The 15,953-nt window shown below is 48.1% G+C and overlaps 1 protein-coding gene across 16 annotated transcripts in view; it reads right to left on the bottom strand.

The window, feature by feature from the left end:
• Positions 1 to 726: 726 nt before the first annotated feature.
• TENM4 (teneurin transmembrane protein 4) overlaps positions 727 to 15,953 on the bottom strand; it is a 1,515,223-nt gene continuing 1,499,996 nt past the window's right edge. For 15 of the 16 annotated variants that reach the window (XM_083499088.1, XM_083499080.1, XM_083499085.1 and 12 more), the window contains 3 exons: positions 14,180 to 15,794; positions 9,053 to 9,195; positions 727 to 4,506 (listed from right to left, as the gene is read on the bottom strand). In XM_083499088.1, the coding sequence (XP_083355214.1) occupies positions 3,748 to 4,506; positions 9,053 to 9,195; positions 14,180 to 15,794 (2,517 nt within the window). In that variant the 3' untranslated portion in view covers positions 727 to 3,747. The remainder of the gene's footprint in view (positions 4,507 to 9,052; positions 9,196 to 14,179; positions 15,795 to 15,953) is intronic. The other variant, XM_083499084.1, reaches the window with a different exon arrangement.

Below are 15,953 nucleotides of genomic sequence, written 5' to 3'. Positions count from 1 at the left end.
TGTTCTTGGTATGAGCTTTCATGTGCATGCACACTTCTTCAGATACACTGAAACAGAAGTCACCAGACCCTTATATATAGTGAGAGGATGGGGAGGGGTATTACTCAGAAGGGTGGTGGGAATGGGTGATTGGCTGATTCAGTAACTTCTCTTTCTAGTCTATTTCTGAAATTCTTTTGTAATGAGACAGTTACTTTGAGATCTTGTATAGAATGTCCTGGGAGATTGAAGTGTTCTCCTACTGGTTTCTCTGTCTTGTAATTCCTGATATCAGATTTATGTCCATTTATCCTTTGGCGTAGGGTCTGGCTTGTTTGTCCAATATAGAGAGCTGAAGGGCACTGTTGGCATTTGATGGCATACACAATGTTAGAAGATGAGCAATTTAAAACTCCTGAAAGGGTATGTTTGATGTTGTTGGGTCTTATTACAAAAGAATTTCAGAAATAGAGACATTGGATTCTTATCTCATTATATATGATAAAGCTATTTTTAGCCATCTCACCCCTTGCTTTTTCCTGTAATACTAACTGCAGTCCTTAACCGTTGTTTACCACACCTACCAGCCAATCACCCATTCCCACCACCCTTCTGAGTATAACCTCTCTCCACCCTCTCACTATATATAAGGGTCTGATGACTTCTGTTTCAGTGTATCTGAAGAAGTGTGCATGCACACAAAAGCTCATACCAATAACTAACTTAGTTGCTCTCTACTGGAAGGAATTATTTTATTTTATTTTGACTACGGCAGACCAACATGGCTACCTACCTGTAACTTACAGCCCTAGTTTAGCAGGCTCCAAGAAGCCTTGGGTCAGCTTACCCCAAACTGTGCCCTGCCTTCTTCTGGGACACCAAATCGGTGGCACCTTCTTACTTTATTGACGGCATGCAAGAGATGTTGCTTGCACCATGTTAAATGATGCTTCAGGCAGCCTTGCCCTCCCAGGTTGCAGCTTCAACAATAAAATACTCTTTTGAGATCTGGTGGTGTTTTCACTGCCGTGCAAAGTTGCACAGCCAGGGAGAACGTGCAGGCTCACTGTTTTGGGTGCGTCACCAGATGAAAACAAGAGGAGCAAAGTCATCTCATGGACACATTCCCAGTCTGCCTGGCCTGTGCACTGTAAACATTGGGAATGGAGCCATGAGACTCTTTCCTCCTTCTGAACTCCCAAGTGCTTCGTCCCTAGGTTTGGGGATTATTTTACTCACGGTCAGTTCACAAGGGTGGGTGAATGCCCATCTTTGTTTGGAAGCCTGGTTTTCTCTGGAGAGTCTCCTAGGCACATGTTGATCTGCTTGTGAGGCCATGTGCCTTCCATGTACACATTCTTACTTCTTATGAACTGTGAGAACCAAATGAAAGTATGATGCAGAGATGCTAGTAAGGGTCTGGGGCAGTTTCGCCCTTGGCAAGGAGGCAAGTTGCAAGTCCTTACCTACCACCCCACCCCTAGTTATTTCTGTACCTGCTTCAGCTCACCTGTCACCAGTCTTCATATCTTTCTAAAAGCATCCTCAGAAGTAAAGTAAACCACACCAACGAAATAAGGAGGCAAACTGCCCAACACTATGTGATAGCAAAATCTGGGTTTTCATGGACTACAACTGAGGATGTTGGTTTCTAGCATGGAGAATTAATGGCAGTTTCACTTTCCTAGACTGGAGGTAAAGGTATTTAGACACATGGCTGCACCACCACACACCTCTGTAGTAGAAGATGCGTTTTGTGTGCTCAGTTCATTAGGTTGAATCCATGAATGGCTGCACAGAGGCAAATAAAGACCTCCCGCAAGCCAGAGAGGTGCCGCTGCAAGCCAGAGTGGGCCGTATTGGGGTAGGCTTGGCTCAGTAGAAGGGGCAAAGCAGGTGTAGCTTTGTAGACATGTACAATGTCTCCCAATGGATTGTTTTTTTTAAACTTCAACAAAACTGCAGTGGGCTTTCGGGATCCTAACTATGCGTGATATTGTGTTGCTTGCAACCACGTTATCCCCCCCTGCCCCCGCTTAATTTAATTACAGGTGGGGACAATAGGTTGTGCAATTTTTATTTGCATCACAACGCGTGGGGAGGGGAGGTTTAACCCTTCCCTCCTGTCAAAATCTTGTCAAAAAAAATCCCCCACCCTCCTCATACTGCAGTTAGAAAAGCAGTTTCCCTATAGTACCAAGAATAATAATAATAATTTTTATTTATTTATATCCCACCCTCCCCAGCCAAAGCCGGGCTCAGAGCAGAATGTGTTTTCAAGTGCAGTTAAGCCCAGAATTTGACCAAAACAGAGAGTGTGTGTGTGTCTTTCCTCACAGACCATCTGCCCACTAAATATTACCGCCAGCTACCTTTCTACTTGAAGGGGAAAAGATACATGGACTGAATGCCTTTCTTTCCTGTGGGGGGGGGGGGGAGAAGCAGCAAGGGAGTGGGATTCTGATTGGGAAAATGACCCTCAGAGAAAGGGGTTGCTGTCGCTCCAATCACACCCGATTCCCCCAGTCCCCACAGCAACACTGAATTAACAACCAAAGCCATTGAGAGATTCTCCACACACTCACACAGCCTCTCACATCCACATCTATTTTGGTCTATCGCCCTCAGGAGGCGCCAAGAACATCCCACCACTAATGGCGATTCTGCTGTTGGCTAGTTGCTGCCTCAAAAGATAACGGTTAAGACACTCAACCTGGTGTACAGAAATACTATATATTTAAGGAAGGTTTTGCCATTTGACAAATATACATCATAGGTGCTTTTTTTCCATCCAACAGCATGTGCAAGAAAATTTATTCTAGTAGAGCGTCAATCTCTCCCAACCCCCGCACCCTGGGAAACCCCCCACCCCAGTCTGAAATGGGGTTTCAAACTAATAGAAAAACAAACAAACAAAAAGAAGCAAGGAAGATTTGCAGCGATACGTACTCTGTCGCACTCACACAAAAAACCCAAACCAAACCGGTGAACAAAATAGCCTATCGTAGTAAAAAAGACTCATTTAAAAAAAATAAAAAAAGATTATTTCCGTCTCGGGAAGGGAAAAGACTCATCTGGCAAGTCTATAAGACGCAGCTATTTCGCCTTGCCCGGCTACTTCTGAGCTGCAGGATGGCCCAGAAACGAGTGTGAAGTGTGAAAATGACCTGCAAGTTCTCATTTGGAGGCTCACGTTTATCACGTAAAGAAGATTCAGAACAGTCTCCGGCTGCTGCTTCTTTGCTTTGCTGCGTGCAGCGCAGGATGCTGAAAGCTCGCATCCCCCCTCTTCTTCTTTCGCCTTTTATTCTTTTTCAACCCAAACAGGGTTTGCGTGAAACATACGCAGAGACCCTTTTCTCGCCGCACGAAGAAACCTAACGGGTTTTGCATGGACAAATCCCCCGATTTTTCAGAACGTTGCACAAAGGGGAAGGGGAGAAGGATGGACGAAAAGGACACAGGATTTCCACCGTGCTCACACAAAGGTGAAATATACCTTCTGGTCCGTGTTTGTGTGTGCGTGTGTGTGTGTGCATGGAGGGAAATGATAACAGTAATGGGTGAGAAGGCCAATTTTAGAGAGAGAAAAAATAAAACAATAGGATGTTGCATGAGTTACAGTGCAACTGTATTATCATTCCACCTCAACCTTTTTCATCACCGTTTCTTTAAAAAGAAAAAGAGGATTGAGTACAACACAGTCTGGTATGCGGCCACAAAAGAGTAGCTGTCTTTGGCAAGAAGTCAATGCGCCAACCCTCCCTGTCACCTCCTGCCCATCTCGCTCTGTCTCATGAAATGAATGTTGTTGGCGCTGTCCGAGAGTTCGGGGTACTGCTCCACCGAGATCACAAAGTAGCCGTCGTAGCCCTGAACCCTCCCTGTGCTCAGCAACTGCTGCTTCTCCCCTTCTGTCCAGGAGCGTGTCCCCTCCTCCCCGTCCCGCAGTCTCTGCTGCTCCTGCGCCCAGGCTTGGGCAACCGCTCGCTGCCTGGCCAGCTCCAGCACGCGGGTCTTTTCCTCGTCCAAGGTCGTCCCGTACCGGGTGTTCAGGCACAGTGCTCCGTACTGGAGCTGGATGTCCGTGTAACGTCTAGTCCTTCCGTTGAGCACCGTGTTGATTTGGGAGACGGTGACATTGACGCCATTCTCCAGGGTCCTCCTGCCGCCGCTGAGGCCCAGGATGGACAAGTCTCCGTCCGACGGCCCTTGCTTGACGAAGTAGTGGGTGTCCACGCCCTCGACGGTGAAGTGCAAGTCGTCTAGGTAGTGGGCGTTGTTGAGTATGGCCGCAACCCTCCGCCCGTCTTCGTTGGCCGTGCTGATGATGTCCGTGGCCACCCTGCTGTCTTTCATGGCGAACTTGACCCCCTTGCCGATGACGGAGCCCCCCGAGGCAAAGTTGTGGTTCTCCTTGGTTTCGTGGCAGCCGGCGATGCTGGAGCTATAGATCTGCTCAAAGCGCTCCAGGGTGACAAAAGCCTTCAGCTGCTTCTGCACTTCGCACTGAACTCCCAGGATCGACTGAGCAAGCAGCAGAGGGGAAAAGAGAGGGAAGAGAGGGGCTCATGTTAGCGATGGGTGCAGGTTGAGTAAACAGCAGCAGCAGCAACAACAACAATAACAGCTTACAGCGCCTTAAAGACGAACACATTTAGTCTTTATGGCACAGAGTTTCGTGAATTAGCTCCAATACTTGTTAATAGACCACCGGACTTTCCCCGGTTTTTGCTACAGATTAATAATAATAATAATAATTTATTATTTATACCCTGCCCATCTGGCTGGGTTTCCCCAAGCCACTCTGGGCGGCTTCCAACAAAATATTAAAATCAATAGTCCTTCAGATATTAAAAGCTTCCCTAAACAGGGCTGCCTTCAGATGTCTCCTAAAAGTCTGGTAGTTATTTTTTCCTTTGACATCTGGTGGGAGGGCATTCCACAGGTTGGGTGCCACTACTGAGAAGGCCCTCTCCCTGTAACTTGGCTTCTCTCAGCGAGGGAACCGCCAGAAGGCCCCCAACACTGGACCTCAGTGTCCGGGCAGAACGATGGGGGTGGAGACGCTCCTTCATTGGCAAGAGCTTCTGGGTTGTTCTGCACAATGTTATCAGGGACCTGGCTGTGATCGTAATTTTAAAACAAGAAAAAACCCCCACTTCCCTGTTATCTCAAAACAAGCTCTGTGCCTTTGAAAAGCTGCTTAATATTAAGATCTAACGACCTTGAATACACCCTTTTAATAATACAGTAATGCATTTGGGAAGAGCGATTTGTTCCGCGGGAGAAAAACAACTCTTGGGCTGTGTGGCTGTGGAAATAAAAAGGAAGGGGCGCAAACAGATTGTGCAGAGTTCAAAGAGACAGAGTACCTTGCCTTTGAAAATTGCTATCCATTCCGTTTCATCTTCTACCATGTATTCCCCACCCCTTTGCCAATGAATTAGCGAAGGCGAGCGGTAGAAAGTGCAACTTGAATGAGAGCTAGCGGGCCTCTGATAATGGGGAAGCTTTCAGCAAACTGTTCAGGTAGAGAGAAATGGTACAAAAAAAAACCCAGAAGTATCGCGGATGGAATGGAGAGAACTCATGTGCATCAGTAGATAAGAGCACTGAGGGAAAACCTGTGGATGCTGACATGGAGTCCCAGCTAAACCCTGGGGAAAAGCGACTGTTTTGCTTGGTACAAAAGGAGCATCTGTCAGGATATTAACAGCATGTGTGCAGATTGCCAAAAGTGACTACTAAACGTGGCCGCCACATCTCACGAGGGCAGATCTTTGATCTGGTGAAGGGTAAGTTAAAACACCACTCCCACCCAATGTGTTGTGAATGTGGGGGCAAAAGAACCAACTTTCTCCACGTGTCGGGGGCGAGTCAAAAGACCAACCAATCTAGCTGTGGAGCAGATTGCAGAGGCCATTCTGGCTTCCACGATCCATTTGGCAGAATGGAACCAATTTCAGCCCACTCATTGCCAAAACCCTGCAGAGTAGATAAGGAAGGAAGAAAATGCCATGTTGCTCCTCCTTGGAGACGGCAGTGGTGGTAGGAGAGCATGGCAGTACTTCCAAGTTGGAAAAGAGAGCTACAGTAGTCACATTGCGGTTCACAATGAAGGGAATTGTGGCTACGTGTTCCATTCCCTCCTTCGCCAGGAGAGCCTAGCCTGCATTTCACGTGAGACAGTGGACATGTTCGAGAAATACCTTGCCATGGTCAAGAACAAGTTCCAGAGACGATAGCAGAAAAGAAGTCTTCATTTCCTCATCAAAAGGCCTAGGAGTCAACTGAGTTTTCTGGATTTTTGAGATGGCTAGTGTAGCTTTTGATAGCGATCTAGGCTGAGGCATGCCTGTGCTAAATGAACATAATTTTGTGCACTGGAAGCAATGCTTAATAGCATTTCTAGATGCAAAAGGAGTCCTGGGTGCTGCAAAAAGCCCTCACACAGATCCTACTGCAATGACTGCTTCCCCTGGCTGTGGGGGGCTGGAAGGCACAGGCACGACAGTTGCATATCAATCTTTTAAGGATAGAGCCCGGCTCAGTCTTTATGGCGCAGAATTGACCATTGCTGTGGCCAGGAGTTAAGCGCAAGAGGCCGAAACACTAGGAGCCTGCTTACCTGAACAATTTCCTCCTCCCATATACAGTCATACCTCATGTTATGTTTGCTTCATGTTACGTTATTTCAGGTTATATCCTGCAGCGACCCGGAAGTACCAGAAAGGGTTACTTCCGGGTTTCGCCGCTTGCGCATGCGCAGAAGTGTAAAATGGTGTACCGTGCATGCGCAGAAGCGCTGAATCGCAACCCGCACATGCACAGACACTCCGCTACGGTTTGCACTTTTTCCATGTTGCGAATGGGCCTCCGGAACGGATCCCATTCGCAACTAGAGGTACCACTGTATACCCAAATGAACCAGACATTGTGCATTCATGATGGTCTGTGCTCATGGCGATATTCGGGGTGGCTATTCGCGACCCCGCTTTCAATACTGTTTGTGGCGGCAAAAGGGTGGGCGTGGACCCTGTTTCCAACCAGTGCGTGTCCAGTAACTTCCTGCTGAAACCTTGTAACTTTTGACACCACCAGTGCTCTGTTTTCGTCCTGCTTCTGTTGCGTAAGAGCACCCCCCCAATGCAGTAACACTGGATGTGTGGTTTAGTATAAATCACGAATGCACTATTATTGTACCCATAACCATTTGCAAATGAGGTATAGGGCAGTGTTTCCCAACCTTTTTTGGGCAAAGGCACACTTGTTTGATGAAAAAAATCTCGCGGCACACCACCATTACAGCCCCGTGACGTCAGCGCGCAGCGTCACGCCGGGAGGGACGCACGAAAGTGAAAGTTTTCAATTTTTTCCCCTCCCCCTTGCCGGGGAACCTCCAAGCTTTGGGGGTGGGGGGGGAAGGAGGCAGCAAAGCGAGGCAGGAAGGAGAGCGCGGCTTGGCTGAGTGAGCTTTGGCAGGGGCAGGGAATGAGAGCCGCGAGGCGGGCGCTGCGGACGGAGGCGCTGCCCGCCGAGCTCGCAGCTCGCCCGTCGAAGCCTGCACGATCACCCGCCGCGGGGAGCCGGGGCGGCAGCGCGGTTGCCGGGCAGCGGCAGGGGTGGTGGTGGCGGTGGCTGCTTGCCGCCCTCCTGGGCGGAGGCGGGCACGGTGGGCACCGGCACGGCCAAGGGCCCCTGCTTGGTGCCGTCGGATGTGGGAGCTCGCTCGCTCGCCGCCCCGCGTGTGCTCGCCGAGCATGCCCAGGCCCAGTAGCGAGCGGCGATAGGATGTAGCGAGCGGCGATGGGGCTAGCCGGAGAAGAGAGGGCGAGCCCCCTCCGCTCCGGCCCTAAAAAGGGCAAGCCACGCCCCCTCCAGCCAGCCGATTGGCTGGCCAGGAGGCGTGGCCGGATGGGATTCCCCTGCTCTCGCGGGGGCTGAGATGGGATTCCCCGCTCACGTGGGGCCGGATGGGATTCCCCGCTCACGTGGGGAAGGGCGTGATGCCCGCAACCCCACCTCCTGGGGCAGGCCCAGTAGCGAGCGGATGCGCAGGCCCAGTAGCGAGCGGCGATGGGATGTGGGAGCTCGCTCGCTCGCCGCCCCGCGTGTGCTCGCCGCCGCCGCCCCGCCTCTCACCGCCCGCCTCGCCCGCCTCCACGGAACACAAGGCAAAGTTCCACGGCACACTAGTGTGCCGCGGAACACCGGTTGGGAAACACTGGTATAGGGGGTAGCGACTAAAGACACAGTCTTTTTAGTGGTGGTGCCCATTTGTCGAATGCCCTCCCTAGAGCGGCTTGCCTGTCACCTCCCAACATTTTGCAGCCAGTTATGGTCCTTTCGGTCCCAGGTGAAGATCATTTTGGCTTCCCAGACTTTTCAATCTTAAAATCTGTTGGTACTTTAAACATTATTTGCACTACTGTTGTTCGGTTTCCATTTTTCTTCTTTACGTTTCTAATTTTTTACTGTAAACTGTCCAGGGAACCTTGGCTATCTGGCGGTCTATAAAATGTTGTAAATACATAAATATGAAAAAGGTTCTGTGCACCTGGAAGCAGTTATGTTTAGATCTGGAGAAGTGGTCCACTGGCTATTTACCCCACTGAACGGGAGGGTAGTTTGTGGAATAATTTAATGACTCCAATAGGGGGCTTTCTAGAAACAGACAGTGGCCTGGTTCCCACATCACATTAAACCATAGTTAACGTTTAACTATAGTGTAACGTGAATGAGCAGAATGCTGGTAGATTATGCTCAGAAATCCCTCCTTCACAACTCCCTCACTGTTGGCTGCAACAACTGAGAAGCTTTAGCTTGTCACATTAAGACTTGTGGTTGGCTTCTTTCCAAACAAAACAACCAAGGCTTAATCTTGGCTTACTTCTCATGGGTTGCTTGTGGGAAACAAACCATGACCCTGGGTCCAAGCATCGTGATAAACCAAGGCTCGTGGTTTGTAACTCAACACATGGCTCAGCCAGGAGTCAGGGAGGAGCAAAACTGGGTCTTTTGAAAATTAAACTATGGCTTACTGTGATGTGTGAACAGTGAGGTAGATTACCTTGCTATTGTCCCATTCTTGAGTCTTCAGTTGGGTGTGGATGAGTTCATAAGATGGTTCCACAGCATCCATGTCTGGCTTAGGGTATCCAGGGATGACGTTGTGCAGTTGAAACCCAAATGTGAGCAGCCAGCTGTTGACATCTGGGATGTGATAAACGAGAAACCGAAGGGTTAGCTTGTTCATTATACTTTATTGCGTGTAGGTACCTGGAAAGAAAGTCAGGTAACTTGGAAATACATTCCACCCAAAGTATGTGTGTGTGTGGGGGAAAGGAATTGACTATATTTGCTCATGTCTATTCATGCAATGAATGAGGTGTAAATCTGAAGCTGCACATTTCCTAAGATGTCTATAGTGGCCACACGGCAGCTCTACTTTCTCCAGATTTTATATTGCACAAGTTGGCCAAACGGGAAACAAATACACATCATGCAAACAGGCTGATGTCTTGCTTCTCCTTGCTATATTCATAGAATCATAGAATCATAGAGTTGGAAGAGACCACAAGGGCCATCGAGTCCAACCCCCTGCCAAGCAGGAAACACCATCAGAGCACTCCTGACATATGGTGGTCAAGCCTCTGCTTAAAGACCTCCAAAGAAGGAGACTCCACCACAGTCCTTCTCATAACTCTGTGTTATCTGCTAAAGATTCAGGGGAGGGAAGATCCTTTGCTGGCCATGGAAAAAGCCTTCCTTCTGTGTCTTTGAAAATCTGACAGAGAAAAGGCAATGTTGCTTTTTTATTATTTCATTACCACTAAAATTAAAGCACTTTGCTCTCAACAGCCATTCACTCTCTATATCAATAGCAGCAGCAACCAGTTTCTTAATAGCTTTGTAGTGTGATCTTCTAAGTTATGCAGAAATCTACCCTGCTTCTGAGCAGTAGGCTATTATACCACTAGGAATAAGCCAGTGTCATTTATTTGAAGGGATAGAGGTCAGAAGGAGACTTTTTTTTAAGATGTCCGAATGCTCAAAAGACAGTCAGGGCAACATCCAGCCATCACAACGCAGAAGCTTAGTCCTATCATTAAAATCCATGGAACCCCCAAAGAATTTAGGATCTGTCCCAAATATCAATCTGCAAAAATGTAGCAGTGTTTATTTATCTGTTAAGTAAAAACAGCGCATTTCATATGATACTGGGTACATTTTGGCTTCCACTCAATTTGGTTCCCTATATGTCAGAATGAATTCATTCTGGGGGCAGAGTAAAGAGCATGGCTATTGGAAACAGGTGTAATAGAAATGTCAACTCAATCTGCTCCCTCCACAAAAGCCAGTCACAAAAGCATTCCTTCTCCACTATAGGGGGGCTATGAACATAAACTCCAATTATGTAATCCTAGGTATCCTTTGCTAGTTCTCCTTTAGGTGATCTTTTGCAACGCTCACAGCAGAATCCTAACATAGGTTTATTCAGAAGTTCCCCTGCATTCAATAAAATCTTATCCACTATAAGTGTGTTTTGAATCGCAGTCTCCAGTTCTGAACCATCCCCCCAAAATCCCCTCAACTTTAGGGATGGGAGAATCTGTAAATTGTGGTTTCACCCAGTTTCTCAAATTTCCAATCTTATATTCAGTTCATATTTCCACAACAATTTGCAATTATTCTTATTTTTAATTACAAGTGGGTAGCCGTGCTGGTCTGCCGTAGTCGAAACAAAATAAAAAAAATCCTTCCAGTAGCACCTTAGAGACCAACTAAGTTTGTTATTGGTATGAGCTTTTGTGTGCATGGTATCTGAAGAAGTGTGCATGCACACGAAAGCTCATACCAATAACAAACTTAGTTGGTCTCTAAGGTGCTACTGGAAGGTATTATTTTTAAGGGGTCCTCATGATAATTCACCATTTAAGTGTGAATTTCTCTTAGCATTCACACGATTGTATGCAATTTAGTCTTAATACACGTTTGTTGCGAGCAATTTTGTCTTGTAATGCATTTTGGGGATCTTAACTATTTTATTATTGATTTTGTTAAGAAGCGCAAACATAAAAAAGAAAGCAAAGAATACAAAATGTCAGCCATAAAGCGTCACAGCCTCGAAGGACAAAAGTACAAAGATTCAGCGCAGCTCCAAAGGAATAAAGTATGGACTCGTGCAAAGATTCCCTCTGCAAATAACAAAGATTTATAAAAACGATAGCATTGCCCACCTGTGAGTGCCATCATTATTGAAAATAAAGGTTCCAAAAAGGCTTAGATGAGCCAGACATTTGCGCATACTGGTGGCACTGAACTACCGTGGACCTCAATATTCATACTGGAAATAAAATCATGCCATATAGCAAAAATGCCAAACAAAAAACCCCTGGTCATTAAAGGACCCCTGACCATTAGGTCCAGTCGTGGCCGACTCTGGGGTTGCGGCGCTCATCTCGCCTTATTGGCCGAGGGAGCCGGCGTACAGCTTCCGGGTCATGTGGCCAGCATTGCTAAGCCGCTTCTGGCGAACCAGAGCAGTGCACGGAAATGCCATTTACCTTCCTGCCGGAGTGATACCTATTTATCTACTTGCACTTTGACGTGCTTTCGAACTGCTAGGTTGGCAGGAGCAGGGACTGAGCAACGGGAGCTCGCCCTGTTGCGGGGATTCGAACCGCTGACCATCTGATTGGCAAGTCCTAGGGTCTGTGGTTTAACCCACAGCGCCACCCACACCCCCTACCCTGGTCATTAGAGTTCTCTTAATCTCAGGGTTGTGGGTTTGAGCCTCACACTGGGCAAAAAGATTCCTGCATTGCAGGGGGCTGGACTAGAAAACCCTCATGGGTCCCTTCGAACTCTACAATTCTGTGACAAAACGGGACACAATTTGCTCAGCCGGCTGTCCAGATGCTAACTATGGATGGGCAACGTCTAGTTCACCCTGTCTCCCAACCTCTCAAGCTCTCCCGTTTGATGGTTCTTGTAGCTTTTGACCAGCCAGCACTCCAAACAAAGATGATTACTATTTGATACCCTCTCTAAAATGGGATACTGGGAATCCGTCCCTCTGGGGTCTCTTCCAGCTCTGTGAATCTAAGTTGCCTTGGCCCATGCGGCTAAGCACTGTGCCTTCCACTCAGACTAGTAACAACCGCCCAAGGCCTCCTGCAGGAACCTTCCTCACCTGTTCTGCCTGAGATCTTTTAACTAGCAATCCCAGGGGCTGAATCAATTTGATTCCCTCCCCCTCTTCTTTTTTCCTTTCCCCTCCTGTGACGGAACTCTTATTTGGGGACTTCCCTGGCTTTTTTCTGGCCCATGTAGGACCAGTCTGGAAAGTTAGCCTTGGTGAAGACCTGACATTTTCATCCCCCCAAAAGTTTTTGATTTGAGTTCCCATTGAAATGGGGCTGTATTTTAAATCAGTCAGACCTCGGGCTGAATATGCTTCATGTTGCGCGCGTTCGAGTTGTGCTCTGCGGCAACCTGGAAGTAACGGAGCGTGTTACTTCCGAGTTTCGCCACTCGCACAGACACTCAATGATGTCATGCGCAGAAGCAGCCAAAAGCGATGCGTATTTATGTGTGCAGATGTTCCATCCCTAGTTACGTTTGCTTCTGGATGTGAACGGGGCTCCGGAATGGATCCCGTTCGTATCCAGAGGTACCACTGTATTTTAATGTTTTAATATTGTATTTTAATCTTGTTTTTAAGTTGTATTTCAATCAATTTGTTTTTATATTGGGTGTTAGCTGCCCTGAGCCTGGTCTTGGCTGGGGAGGGCAGGGTATAATAAAATTTATTATTATTATTATTATGAACCTGTGATCCTCCGATGCAACCATGCGCTCTACCACTTGAACTACGGTCTACCCCCCTCATATACTCTGCCACTCCTGTCTCCATGTCTTTTGGTTTCAAACCAACTCCCTAAACTTGCTGCGTTTTCCCACCCCTCTTTAACTGGCAGGCCATTTCCTTGCTTCAGGTCCTTCGAGACTTGCTGAAATCTTCCCATGCCACTGAATTCTTCCCTACCGCATTCCTGCTACTGTTAATTCAGTGTGTTGTATCTGTCCAGGCTGTGCTATTCCTCCCCCCGAATGCACACTTGTTCCCACCCGCAAATTTCTTGCCCCAAATTTAATTCCGCAGCGACTCTGGTGGGAGTTTGGTCAAAGGCTGCTGTCTCTCTGCTCTGGCCTATATTTAAGGCACATGATACTTGTTTTTCCTCCATCCCTTAAGTAGCACTTCTCATGGCTGAATTAACGCTTAATCGCATTGTTATTTTTAAAAGGCTTGATAAAAAGGTCATGATTAGAAAGGACTCAGCCGCTGCTCTCCTGGAGCGAGGCTCCTTAATGCAGTTTATTTAGATGCAATTTTGAATTTGGGCTGCCAGCTGATGCACATACGGATACCTCTGTGCAACTGATAAGAAATTAGGAGAACATTAATCATCCTTTAATCTGCAGGAAGGGGATTATCGGGTCTGGCTGAGCCCCTTGCAAAATGGAGAGCTTTGAAGAAGAAGAGTTTGGATTTGATATCCCGCTTTATCACTACCCGAAGGAGTCTCAAAGCGGCTAACATTCTCCTTTCCCTAGGTGCAGATTTTAAAACTGGCATTCTTTTTAAGAGACACATAGTCAGATACAGTGGTGCCTCGCAAGACGAAATTAATTTGTTCCGCGAGTTTTGTCATCTTGCGATTTTTTTCGTCTTGTGGAGCACGGTGTCGGGAAAGTTTTGGAAAAGCTTCAAAAATCACCAAAGTCTTCAAAAACCTCAAAAAAGGCTACCACACCGTGTTCTATGAGTTGCTCCTCGAAGTCAAGTCACAACTGTATTAACGGTTTTAAGAAAAAGGAAACAAACTTGCAAGACGGTTCCGTCTTGCGAAGCAAGCCCATAGGGAAAATCGTCTTGCGAAGCAGCTCAAAAAACAAAAAACCCTTTCGTCTAGCGAGTTTTTTGTCTTGCGAGGCATTCGTCTTGCGAGGTACCACTGTACAAGCTGCTCTTCCCAATGAAGTAAAAAATAATTCGGGAGAAACTGAAAATACCTGGGTGCAGATTTTAAAACTGGCATTGTTTTTAAGAGACGCATAGTCAGATACGGTGCAACTGAGCTGACCGGTGGACCCGAGACCAGCTGGGCTGGCCAAAAAGGAAACTTACCAGTCATGTAACACTTGATATCCTGAGAGTTACTGATAGGATTGTTATTCTTGAACATGTAGAGACTGAAAGGCATTATATTGCTGCTGCTGAGACGTTTCCAAATGTCGTGGTCCGGGCTGGTCCACCGGCCGGCGAGCACATCGTAGTCTCTCTTCCCCATGTGTATCAGTTTGGTGAGGGGATCGTAGAGGCCTCCATGGTAGCCGATGATGATCTGGAAGTTTGGGTTGGTGTCAGTGTAGATCTCCCCGTAAGCCGTGTACAGGATCTGCTTGATCATGAGGCCCGTCCCGCTGAAGACGGCCAGAGGAGTCCCGATGTTGTCACAAGCGATGTAGAACTCGTCCCCGCTGCTGAGCTCCATGGCAAAGAGGTGGCCCTGCAGGTCATAATAGAGGGACGTTATCTCAGAGCTGGAGTGGTTGTACAGGTGGGTGACTTTGGTGGGGTTGGTGAGATCCGCGTAGAAGAACTGCAGGTGGTGGCCGTGGGCCGTTTTGCTGGAGACTCTCCTCCCAAGTCCGTCATAGCGGTACTTCACGCTCCAGCCACTGGCTTTGTTGTATGCCTTGATGAGCAGCCCTGCGGAGTTGTACTCGAAAACATCGTTCCCTCTTTGTCTCAAGAAGCCGTCTTTGTCCATCTTATATTGCACGTCCCCCAGCCTCGTGATCCTGTCCCTGAGGTCGTACCTCAGAGGCGTGAGGCGGGCGCTGTTGCCGGGACTCAGCAAATGGAGATTCCCGTTCAGGTCGTAGCTGTACCGCCAGAGCGGCTTCTCGTTGATCGACACAGTCTGCAGCTGCCCGTCGGCATCGTACTCGTAAGAATACCTCGTTGTGTTTGCGTACGGGCCGACCTTCAGCTCCTTCTTCACCACCCTCCCCATGTTGTCGTACTGCACCGTCATCCAGTACATAAGGGACCTGAATATCTCGTACTGCACTTCCTTCATCCTGCCGTAAGCGTCAAAGTGTTTCGTGTGAGTCATGACGGCGGTGGTGATGATCTGGTTGATGTCGTAGTAGATGACCCCGAACTTGCCGAACTGCTCCGTCTTGCCCGACACGTCGTCGTACCGGTAGAGGTCGATGGGCAACGGCGTCTCGTTGATCACCGCTTGCATGCTGGTCACCCGGAAGCTGTTGTCGTAGTTGTAATCAAAGCGGGCGTTCACCATGCCTTCCTCCGTGAAGCGGAAAATCTGCCGGTCAATGAGGGGCCCGATCTGCCGGTACCGGATGGTGCAGGTGAACCCTTCGTTTTGCAGGTTTATGGTCTTCAGCATGCCGGCGGTTTCGTCGTAAGTGAAGCTGATCTTAGTGGTGTCGTAGAGCATTTCGGCCAACTTGGACAGCTTGCCGTACTTGTAGATGACCCGCCTCCCCGTCCCCAAATGATAGGTGTGGAGAAGCTGCCGCTCCTCATTGAAGTCCTGAACGACTGAGGCGTTTCCCTCGGGGGGCCTGTAGATGTTCCGGTAGTAGCCGATGGAACGGATTGTTTCAAAGGTCTGTCGGGCTACATTGGGCATGGTCACCGACGACAAGCGGTCGTTCTTATCGAACTCGAAAATGTACTGCCTCTGGCTGTGGAGAAGCAGCACCATGGACTGTAACCAAGAGAGAAAGCAGTTATTATCCTTCTTTTTATAGCCGTTGGAAATCTGAACTTTCTCAAGCAAGGAAATTCTTTAGGGCACTGGGGGGCATTCAGTGTAGGCTATGGCAATTGCTTCATCAGCTCAAGCATGTCAGCTTGCCAGGCGAAA

This window comes from Podarcis liolepis, assembly GCF_965112155.1.
Source record: "Podarcis liolepis genome assembly, chromosome: 4".
Lineage (NCBI taxonomy): Eukaryota > Metazoa > Chordata > Lepidosauria > Squamata > Lacertidae > Podarcis > Podarcis liolepis.
The sequence above is the reverse complement of the archived record's forward strand: the minus strand, read 5'-3'. Positions and strand labels throughout refer to the sequence as shown.